We start from the raw sequence: 12,173 nt of genomic DNA, 5'->3' as shown, positions 1-12,173 counted from the left end.
CTTTAAGCCCTCGATTTAAAACATTGATGAGCGACATGAGCAAAGATTGAGGTCCTAGCTGAGTGTATCTTGAGGTGGTTAGTTTAAGTGTTTAACACTGAGCTATCTTGTCCAAGCGGTGGACGTGCATGACATAATGTAAAAACAATGTGATTCAGAAATGAAAATGACTTCAAGTTCCATAACAATTGGACCGCTGATTTTCTAGTTCCTTCTACTTTTCAGTAATGACTAATCACCTGATGAGATTACAACCTACTACTCTGAAAAAGTGATAATATCTACATAGAAAAGCATTGACTCCAGTGGATTGTAAATTTGACAAGAGCTCAAGCTTTCAGAGGCAGACCTATCCCGGCAAGAATCCATAACTGGAAATGGCAATCTCAAAGGCTTCCAACCTTTGTCCACGGTAAAGTCCATTGCGATCATAGGACGATATTTCATTTATGTTGAGGTCTGTACAGGCTTTGACAAGTGCCTCCCCAACACGTTTAGCAGCTTCCTATAAGTATGTTACACCATAACAAAAGGGGGAAAAGAAACCATCCAAAGAAAGCACGGTGAGCCAAAACTCTAAGATTATTTTAGAAAGGTGGAAGCTTACCAACACATGTCGATAAGAAGTGGTGGACTACTTACAGAAGTGCTGCATGGGGGATTTCGAATCGATTTCTGCAGTGTACTTGCATAGAACAAACACTTCTTATTCTTGTCATCTACAAGCATTGCATACAATTGCTTATCTGAGCAAAATACTGAAAGCCTTGGATTTCTAGCAGTTCCATTGAACTGAGAAGGGAGAAAAATAGGATCGTATTAATAGTAAAGAAGGCAAGGGATAGCAGTCAGCTGTTAGCATTAAAGTGCCATGTGACTGAAGAAACAATGATGCAGCATTTTGTTACCTGTAACCATGCAAGTAAAACATATAAAGTATTTAAATCTATGGACAAAATGATAGTACTAATGGAAAAGGAATGGAATTTATAGTGGAAATTTACTAAAAATCTTCGACTATAAGTGGGGGAAGGAAAAAAGGAATAACAAGATTTGCCAAGAGTCTTAGTAGAATAAGGTAAAGGAAATATCAAATATACAGATCCGATGAAAATATAAAATGAGTTTACAGAAAACCTTAAAATCATGCCAAAGGCACAAGGAGTAAACAGATAATAAGGTATAGTAAAGGGTGGAGATATTACAAACACAAAGTGCAATCAAGAAAGCTACTTTTTCTCAACATGAATATAAGTTAGACCTTTTTCTGAATCCTTCTGTTCCGAAGTTTTGGACTTTCTGTTCTAGCATTTGCTCTAGCTTCAACCACTAATGGCTTCTTAGTTAACCCTGAAAGAAAAGTCAAAGCTCACATCAGTTAATATCCAAAGTTACATGAAATATAGTATAAATGTTAAGATACCAGAGACGATTATATTGCACTGAGCAAGACACTAAAATAAGACACAACATATTTAAGAAGGAAACAAAAACTCAGTTCAGAAGAACTTACGTGAGGAATTACTTCTACTTTGTGTCTGGAAGCAAATAAACTGTGTCGTTGGATGGATTCCAAAGACAGAAGAATTCTTGAACTGTAGCACTGGCACATTCAATTGAGCCATGTTGTACAAGTCTTAGGCACTGTGAAAACCAAAACCTGTGTTACAGATACATAAGCAAGGGTGAATTTCTTAGAGGCATTTTAACAAACACTAAGTGTGCAGGTTTCATTAAATAAGAAAGTTTTTATTATTAGTATGTTTGACATTCACGATAACAGTAGACACCCCTATATTTGAATTCAAATCATCAAAGTGGCAATTAAATACAAGAAATGCTATTTCAATTCAGTCTTTAAAGTAGCAAGAGAACAAATTGTACTGTAGGCTTTGGTAGTGTAACATCCAAAACAAGGTGTTACAAGAAATTGTGCCAGAGACGTATCTCCTTATGGTTTGTACATTCAAGAAGCTCCAACAATAATTCTAATCCTACAAGATTTATCAGCAAGTTGAGTGAAAATGTTTCAAAGCACTACTAGGGGGAAAATAATTAAAAAATATCTAGATGGAAGCTAATACCATTGTTGTCTATGAAGATAGTTCCAAAATCATCAATAGAACATAAAATGAGCAAGAGCAAGAGCTATAGAACACCCTTTTCCGTTGAAATTATACATTATAAATGGAGAGAACAGAGAAATAGTTCTATCTATAAACCTTAACAAGCAACTAAAGTATCATAAAGAATTAAAGGACATTATAAATAAGTTAACAAGCAAATCAACATATTGGAGCTTTGAAATTTGTCCTAAAGTTTGTGAAAACCACCAGCTTTAAATAATGTCAGTGTCATTTGGTACAAATGATATATAAGAGAAAAGGTCACCAACACACGATGCAAAATTTTATAGTGTAACATTATTTTGATTTCGAATACAAATTTAAACTTAAGATGAATGAGCAATCAAAGCTGTACTTTGACATGAAATTCATAGTCTTTATTCGAAAAAATATGTTTCGACTGTATTAACTACCAATGCCAACCTCCCAAGAGTAAAAGCTGACATTTCCTAAAACTGTGAATCTGAAGACTTAAGCATACAACTAATTGCTGAATAGCCCCTCTTTGAAAAAGGTGAACCTTCATGAGCAATATGTATCATTTGAAACAAACAGACCCAGGAAAAAGGCTGCTTCTTTCTTACTCTCCAAAAAATTAGCATTGCCTAAATTATGTTAGCAATAAGAAAATTAATAATAATTATTATTTTAAAAATACAGATAAAGGAAGAAAGAAGAACATGTTGATCCTGGCAAGGAAGAGTATTGCATTGGTTAGGATTTAGGAAGAAAGGTCGGGATTCATTGAAGCTCCTACCGAGAGAAGTTGCGAGACGGCGCTGCGCTGTGATGTAGGCATGGGAGACTGGCTTCTCAGCTCTGTGGCTAAGATAAGTTGCGAAAGTTTTATTTGCTTAAACTTGATTATTACTCATAATTTCTTTCCTTTTTTGGTCCTTGACAGCACATAATTCCAAATTGAGAGCAATAACTACCAAAGATAAAGTTGCATAGTATGGAGATAAGTGTTCTCATATAATTTCCAAGAATAAAAACTCCAACTTCACTAATAATAAGAAGAGAAAGGACAATAGCGTTGGAAACACAACTGAGCATAATAATTAAGTAAGACACTTCCCAAACTTAAATCCCAACATTGTTTATCAATCACTAAGGAAAGCTTGAGAACTTAAAGTAGGATGCTGTAAAATACTAACTCTCATATAATTGGGGAAATATCTAAAGCTTTAATCATTGGTCAAAACAGTCACTAATTCATCACAGCATATGATTAGGCAAGCTAAGAACTTCTTTCTAGAAGAATCAACAAGCCTCTAGATTTAGTGTGTGTGTGTGTGTGAAGTTTCATTTTGAAGGAGGGGAAAGAGGAAAAGGAAACAATTTGAGGAGTGACCCATTCTTTTTGCTGATTTTTCTTTTTAACTATGCTTTTCTGAGTCAGATAAGGCATGGCACGGAATTGAATCGATCTACACACAAGCATGGCCCCATTATACCCGGAAAACTAATATCTCTTCAGCAGCATCAAGAAAGCATGCTCTTGTTATTGATCATCTTCTCTAACCATGAATAGAGATATTTTATAGTTTCTACAAACACAAATCAAATAGAAGAATAGCACTGATACCTTGTTTGGAGCTACATCCCTAACCCGATGAAATATTGGGTCTTGTATACAGGCACTCAAAGCAGACTCTGCCACCTGCAAAATTAAGTCCAAAATTAACTGTCTAAATAAGTGAAGAGTTCGATCAGTGTCCATTGTGAACTGTCTTACAAAATCCAGGCTCCTAAGCCAGAAAATAGATCCTTTCCATTTTTTTAAACACTTGATAGAATAAAGTGTTATCTAGAACTTTTAATTCTATAAGTGGGACCAAATATATAAACAGGAGAAAGAGCAATGAATGGTGAGATTAAACACTAGACAAATATATCTGATGCTGGTAGGTTCATTATTAGACTAATTTTTTTTTTGAAATGGACAAATATATTGTATTATTAATTGGTGTGAATAAGTTGAGTATTTTTTTTAATGTGGATATAAGAAATCAAAGGTCTAATTTGATAATAAAATTTGACAAATACATAAAATAAATCTGACCTTTAGATTTGTAATTTAAAAAAATAAAAAAATCATAAACACAAATCTAAAAAAATCTGATCCTTGGTTTTTAAATTTGATCCTTAGATTTCTAGTTTTTAAATTTGACCTTCCGATTTCTTTTATTTCTCTTAACAATTTTGTGATACACTTTTTATTTCCATAATACAACAAAATCCAGCTTCTTCTTCAATATTAAAATAAAAAGCGTCATTATTACATGGTGAATATGGTCAATATTCTTTTTAACATTTTTTTGAGGATATTACTTATAAGGCATCCCTTTGATGCTGCACATGATCTGACCATGGTGTTCTTAAATGATATTTAAAGGGATCGAGATGCATTCTTATATGGTTTAACCTATATATCATAGCTTTATTTTTCTATATTTGAGAGAATATTTTATCTCAATTTAATTTTTATACTTTTATACATGTAAAACTTTTTTTCTTTTTTTCTAACAAAAGAGTGCTCTCTTCATTCATGTGATGATAATGTGTCTTTGTGAAAAAAATTGGCTCACATATGTTTTTTTTTAGATGCATCTAATATTTTTACTTCTATGTTAAAACATGCTATATATTCAAGTTAAGATATTATAAGTTTATTGATGCATATATTTTAGGCACAATTTTAAAAGAGTATTAGCACACAGAAATTTCAAAAGCAATGATGCACTCAATCATGTGCAGGATCTAACATTGTGACAATAAAATGTGATATATATATATATATATATATTTTAAAAAGTTTACTAAAAGATGCTACACAAATATTTTACTACACTTAACTCTTTTTTTGTAGGTACTTCATGCCCGAGCCAAAGTTCAGGAGAATGAGATCTTCTCCCTTTGGGAACAAGTTCTTGTTGCCTGTAAGAAGATATGAAATATACACAGGTATAAAAGATGTATCTAAATTTTTTTTTTTAACTCCATAAAATTAAATAAATTTATTTGGATGCAAGGGGTTGCAGATGTTGAATGAAAAATGTAATCTAAAGAGTCAAATCTCTAAACTAAGAATGGTTAGTTAAGTCTTTGTTATTTATGGTTTGATTTTAGTAGTTTGTTGAATTACAATTTCGAAAATTCACATCTTTTTGGTTTATTAGGCAGTCGATGACAAGCAAACTGAAGCCATCACAACTGCATCTAATGAGTTGGCCAAAATAAAATGCAATCTTGAGTAAAAGTTACTTTCTCATGATTTGAGAGTAAGAATAGTTTCATAACGATCTTAAGCATTCTATTTCCTATATTTGTAATTAAGGTTAAACATCAACATAATAAAAGGAGATTTAATCCCTCAATCGGTATAACGTGTGAAAAACTTTGTATATTTGTTGTGTATCTGATTTTGATTTTTGTATTATTTTTAGATACATTGGAGCTGAGCAACTTCCTGCAAAGTATAGAAAGTTAAGCAAAGATGAAAAATTCGAAAATATGAATGTTGTCACTGAAAAAACAGTAAGTCCAGTACCTAAATGGTGGGTCTCATGCGTTATTATTATCCTATCTTTCTAAAATAATGTACCATTGAAATGTGTAATTTCTCTTGATCTAGGATTCCTCTTTTCTCAATATTTTTATGTGAAACTAATACTTCTGGATTGAATTCCTCTTTAAATTAAAAAAAATGTGGTATTTAAATTGGTGTTTTATTTTAATATACAAATGAATACTTCGTTGATTCAAATAAATACCAATTAAATTATTATTACTCTTTTAAATCTTTATTGGGAGTCTGAATTTGCATTCTTAGTTCTTATATTTAAGCAACAAAGGGTTCAAACAGCAGGTCTATACTTTAGGAACAAAAAAGTGCAAAGTAATACCTCATTATTCTACACAAATAACGACGTGATGAAATAACAATCAAGAGAGAACTGGACATTACAAGATAGTACCAAATATGCCATAAAGGCGTCATCGTTAGTCCAAAAACCGTCAGATCCTGACATTAATGACTCAACTTAAAGGCACTAAATGCTGGAAAACGATAGGCCCACAAGGCAGGCATAAAAGGAAAAGGCATTTAACACGTAAACTCAGAACCAAATCACACTGTCAAACACCTAGCTAATTTAAGCATCAGAGTTTCTTGCAGGTTGCCCACCCGACCTGATTCCCAGTTCATTAAAGCCAAGATTCTCGATTTTCTTACTTCTAGTTTTTAATGTTTGCATCAGGTACGAACATTTGGTGCCATCTGTGGGGATCCTGCTTCTCCTAGAATCATGGCCAAACAACGAGTTCATTCAACAATCTTGGAAACTCCGTTGAAAGAGCAACATTTTGAAGACGAACATGAAACCGATGTTACTCCTACTCATGAGGAGGCTCCCCCCGACTACAAAAACCTAGAAGTTCCTAACCACGAAGCTCACAAGGCAGAAGCCCAACACTTCGTAGGACTAGGTGACGATTATCACCATGCCATGTAGAAAATGCGGCATCGGGTACAAGAACTCGAATGCCACTGTTTGGAATTAAAACGGCGATTGGCTGAGTGCTCACAATCCAAGCAATCCCGTTTCTGAAGTCGCCCGGTCAGGGGAAGAAGAGAGCATGACCATGGAGTTCCTGAGCAACAGTAGGACCCCAATCGAAGAGACTCGCGGTCACCACGACATCAAAAGATTGAAAGGAGGTCACCTTGACATCATGAGTCAGAAAGGTGGGAAAGGCGTGAATCCCGATTTTCCCAGTCTAAAAGGCGATGGACTCCACTAAGGAGCCCAACCCATGAAAGGAACAGGAAAACCCAAGAACATGTGATAATGAGACAAATTCCGTTTTCTTCACATGTCCTCTAAGTACGCCTGCCGAAGCACTTTGACAAGCGCACCGACTTAAACTACGACAGGAAGACAGATCTCAAGAACAAGACGTTGTTAGAAGTCAACACACGAACCCTAGGTCGTATGCTTATTCTTGATTGCTAGTTTGTTGGAAGGAGACTTTTGAAGGCATCTGACTTCCAAGGATATAAAATCCATGGAAGAAATGTACCAGATCACCTTGGAATATATGCGAGATGAGGATGTATCCAAGGTAGTCTCAACAAAAAGAAAAAATCTAGCACCATCGCCTAACAAGGTTGGAAGTACAGGTCAAACTTCATCTCCGAAACCACCAAACTCCACGGGTCGGGAAGTTCTCCACATACACATCTCTGGTTACCTCGCTTCCGAAGCCAAGACAGATTCGACCAAGGGCCTCGTTAAACAAATCTTAATACTGTGCTACCACAAGTCCTATGGTCACAAGATCAAGGATTATATTGACTTAAAAGATGCCTTGGAATAAGTAATCTAGGATAGAACAAGCAATCCAGGATGGTAAGTTCCCTAAATTTGTCCAGCATGTAAGGCCGGCCCGACGGCATAATGATGATGAAGAACGAGAAACCAGGAATCCTAAGAACACAAGACCTTGGAAAAACCCAGAAAACACTACTCAAGTCGTGGTCAATGTGGTTGTAGGAAGGAATGGACTGCCCAGATCAAACAATGCAGTAAAAAAAGTTGTCAAAGCCACAAATTCGTAACTTCTTAAAGTGACCAGCGTTCCAGTAGTGCAGATCATGTTGGAAGATTTCCAGGTCGCCACATTTGAAGATGATGAGCTCCTGGTAATCACTGCTAAACTAGGTAACAGCATCGTCAAAAGAATTTTGTGTGGATCGGATCGAAATTTCGGTCATATCTGATCCGATCCAATCTACATAGGAGGAGAACCGGATGCTGAACCTTTAGCATAGATGCTCGGTGGCCACAACTCCTTGCTCAGCGGCCCCCTAGCAAATTGGATCACACGCCCAGCTTCCACATTGCATGCCCGGTGGTCATGAAGCCCTGGAGGATTATTTGAGCTAATGCCTAAATTTTGAAGATACAAGTCTCGCGTTCAACACTCTTCAACTCCCAGAATATAACATTTAAGGCCTAAATCAATTATAAAAGTAATGAAAAGCATTAATCCCATCCGAAGATTCAAGTTTCAAGAGATTAGTTAGCATTAAGTCCTTCTAGAAAGATGAAGATTTGGTTGTTAGGATTTGTTTCAAGATTAGATTTAAATTATGATTATGGTTTGGATTTGAAGTAGGTAGTTATCTATCTTATCTTTCCCAAAGATAAGATTAGATTGAGTCTTTGAATTTGAATTCTAGATAGAACTTAGGATATAAATAAGTGAACAAGGTTCACAAGAGAGGAGGATTTTCGGACCCCAATGATCCACGGATCACACACTTTTCTTATCATTAGGATTAGTTTTTTCTTTATCATGAGTCACTAAACCTCCTCCGTTGAAGGTTATGAGCTCTGTTTGGTTTTAGGGTTAATAATGTAAGTGTTTTCTTTATTTTAATTCATGCTTCTTTACTTTTTCAAAATTTTCATCACTAAAGGTTAAAACTATTAGAAAATATTCTAATTCTTCTTGGATTCTAATTTTATATTTGGGAAAATTAATTTTGAAATTAGTTTAAAACTCATCTCATAATCTTCACTTATCTTGATCTAGTTCGAATAAGTGACATATAATTTGCCTAGTGATAGTTCTTGAAGATTGTGTGGCTTCAAATCAAAATCATTCTTCACCTATTCTCTCGATTAGTTGACCAAAGGATTGGCGATTAATTGGGTTTAAAGAAATTAAATCACCAAGGAATTAAATTTTGATTATAAATTATTTGCTTTGAAAAGATTTTTGCATGAATTAAATAAGAAAGCATAAGCATTGTTCTTCCAAGAATCAAACATCTTCGAAGCCTTCAACATTCTCATCTATTGTTCTTCTTCTATTTTTTCTTTTCTTCAAGATCCACAATCCAAAATCTAAGGTTTGATTGATCTAATTAGATATTCAATTAGACGTTGCTTACCTCAATATAATAATCCTTGGGAGAACAATATCCACTCACCGTGGTATTACTTAAATGATCTGGTGCACTTATCGGTATTCATGAGCTTTAATTTTTGCTCATCACCAAGGTTATGATTGAGCTGTTGAGGCTAATCTTCTGCCTTGAGTTATAACAAAACATTCGCATTGTATCTTTAATGATTGGTGCACGGAATTGTGATTCACACTTTTCACAACTCTGGTACAACTAACCAGCAAGTGCACTGGATCGTCCAAGTAATAAAACCTTACGCGAGTAAGGGTCGATCCCACGGAGATTGCTGGCTTTAAGCAAGCTATGGTCATCCTGTAAATCTTAGTCAGACAGATTCAATTGGTTAGGAGTTTTGATAATTGAAAGATAAATAAAACATAAATTAAAATAAAGATACTTATGTAATTCATAGGTGGAAATTTCATATAAGCGTTTGGAGATGCTTTGTTGCTTCTGAACTTCTGCTTTCTTATTGTCTTCATCCAATCATGCGTGCTCCCTTCCAAGGCAAGTTGTATGATCCTCTCAGTGAAAATGGTCCAGGCTACGATTTCTGTACGGCTAATCAACTGTCAGATTTCTCGTCTCGGATGAAAAATACCAGGCACAGCTACCGCATGGCTAATCATCTGTCAGTTCTCACTTGTGTCAGAATAGGATCTCTCTATCCTTTTGCACACTGTCACTGTCCCCAACATTCGCGAGTTTGAAGCTCGTCACAGTCATCCCATCCCAGATCCTACTCGGAATACTACAGACATGATTTAGACTTTCCGGATCTCAGGAATGCTGCCAATTGGTTCTAGCCTATACCACGAAGGTTCTAACCTCATGGACTCGGTCCGTGGATCAGAGACCCAAGAGACTATACTCTGGCTGTTGTCCAATGACTACGTTGAACATTATGTAGACCACTTGTGGTTGTCAGGCACGCGGATCTTGGCTAAGCAAGTAACGAAGATAGTGGGTGATTGTCATGGATCACCGCTTCATTCTGACTTAACTGAATTAAGTATGAGAGTATATCTTGGAGAAGAAGTAAGCGTGAATTGAAAGATAAACAATAGTAGTTGCATTAATTCATGAAGAACAGTAGAGCTCCGCACCTTAATCTATGAGGTGTAGAAACTCTACCTTTGGAAAATACATAAGAACAAATAGCTTAGGCATGGCCGAATGGCCAGCCAAGCATAAAATTGATCCAAAGATTGCCAATACAATAGTAAAGAGTGCTATTTATATTAAACTAGTTACTAGGGATTACAGAAAATAAGTAACTAAGTGCAGATAGTGCCAAAATCCATTTCCGGGGCCCACTTGGTGTGTGCTTGGGCTGAGCATTGAGTTTTACATGTGCATAGGCCTTTTCTAGAGTAAAACACCAGTTTGGATGCCAGTTTGGGCGTTTAACTCCAGTTCTGGTGCCAGTTCTGGCGTTTTATGCCAGAAAAGGGTCTCTGGTGGGCGTTTGAATGTCAGTTTGGGCCATTAAATCTCGGACAAAGTATGGACTATTATACATTTCTAGAAAGCCCAAGATATCTACTTTTCAACGCAATTGAGAGTGCACCAATTGGGCTTCTATAGCTCTAGAAAATACACTTTGAGTGCAGGAGGGTCAGAATCCAACAACATCTGCAGTCCTTTCTCAGCCTCTGAATCAGACTTTTGCTCAGGTCCCTCCATTTCAGCAAGAAAATACCTGAAATTACAGAAAAACACACAAACTCATAGTAAAATCAAGAAATGTGATTTTTGCATAAAAACTAATAAAAATATAATAAAAAGTAACTAAAACATACTAAAAACTATGTAAAAAAATGCCAAAAAGCGTATAAATTATCCGCTCATCAATGATCCGCACTTGTTCCTTGTTTGTTTTATTAAAAAGTACTAAATCATTTGCAAATAAAAGGTAAGAAATCTTAGGACCATTTCTAAATAGAGAGGTTGGTTCTCATCTTTTACTATTAACGAGTTTGTTAATGATATGAGATTATTTTTCAATACAAAATACAAAAAATAAGGAGATAAGGGATCTCCCTATTTGATGCCTCTTGATGGTGAAAAAATTTCTGACAGTGCCCATTTTATAAAAGCATGTTTGGAAATTTTTATTGGTATAGAATTGAATTGAATTCTATCAAGAATTGAATTTCAATCTGGTGGACGAAATTGTGATTCATTCTTTTCACTTCAACAATCCCAGGTAATGGCTCCAAAAAACTTAGTGTCAATGCCATGGTTCATAACTTCGCACAACTAACCAGCAAGTGCACTGGGTCGTCCAAGTAATACCTTACATGAGTAAGGGTCGATCCCACAGAGATTGTTGGTATGAAGCAAGCTATGGTCATCTTGTAAATCCCAGTTAGGAGGATAAAATTATGGAATTTAGAAAATCAAATATGATTAATAAAAATAAACAGAAAATAAAATGGATAGAGATACTTATTGGTGCACGAAATTGCAATCACACTTTTGCAACTCCGCACAACTAACCAGCAAGTGCACTGGGTCGTCCAAGTAATACCTTGCGTGAGCAAGGGTCGATCCCACGGAGATTGTCGGCTTGAAGCAAGCTATGGTTATCTTGTAAATCTTAGTCAGGATATCAGAAATTATCAGGATTGATTGTGAAAAGCAAAAGAACATGAAATGGTTACTTGTTTTGCAGTAATGGAGAATAGGTTGAGGTTTTGGAGATGCTCTGTCTTCTGAATCTCTGCTTTCCTACTGTCTTCTTCATCAAACACGCAAGGCTCCTTCCACGGCAAGCTGTATGTAGGGTTTCACCGTTGTCAATGGCTACCTCCCATCCTCTCAGTGAAAATGTTCCTATGCTCTGTCACAGCATGGCTAATCATCTGTCGGTTCTCGATCAGGCCGGAATAGAATCCAGTGATTCTTTTGCGTCTATCACTAACGCCCCGCCTTCGCGAGTTTGAAGCTCATCACAGTCATTCAATCCCTGAATCCTACTCAAAATACCATAGACAAGGTTTAGACTTTCCGGATTCTCATGAATGCCGCCATCAATTCTATCTTATACCACGAAGATTCTGATT

General features: G+C 35.8%; 1 protein-coding gene across 1 annotated transcript; it reads right to left on the bottom strand.

The window, feature by feature from the left end:
- Positions 1 to 134: 134 nt before the first annotated feature.
- Positions 135 to 3,789, bottom strand: LOC107489463 (uncharacterized; the record flags this gene model as incomplete). The annotated part of the gene is given in 5 exon segments (XM_016110209.2): positions 135 to 505; positions 643 to 792; positions 1,262 to 1,350; positions 1,514 to 1,660; positions 3,715 to 3,789. Coding segments are annotated over 4 exon segments (507 nt in total). The 3' UTR covers positions 135 to 349.
- Positions 3,790 to 12,173: the final 8,384 nt, after the last annotated feature.

The sequence above is a fragment of the Arachis duranensis genome, chromosome 5, assembly GCF_000817695.3.
Source record: "Arachis duranensis cultivar V14167 chromosome 5, aradu.V14167.gnm2.J7QH, whole genome shotgun sequence".
Classification (NCBI taxonomy): Eukaryota; Viridiplantae; Streptophyta; class Magnoliopsida; order Fabales; family Fabaceae; genus Arachis; species Arachis duranensis.
Note: the sequence above shows the minus strand (reverse complement) of the source record. Positions and strands in the feature narration are given on the sequence as shown.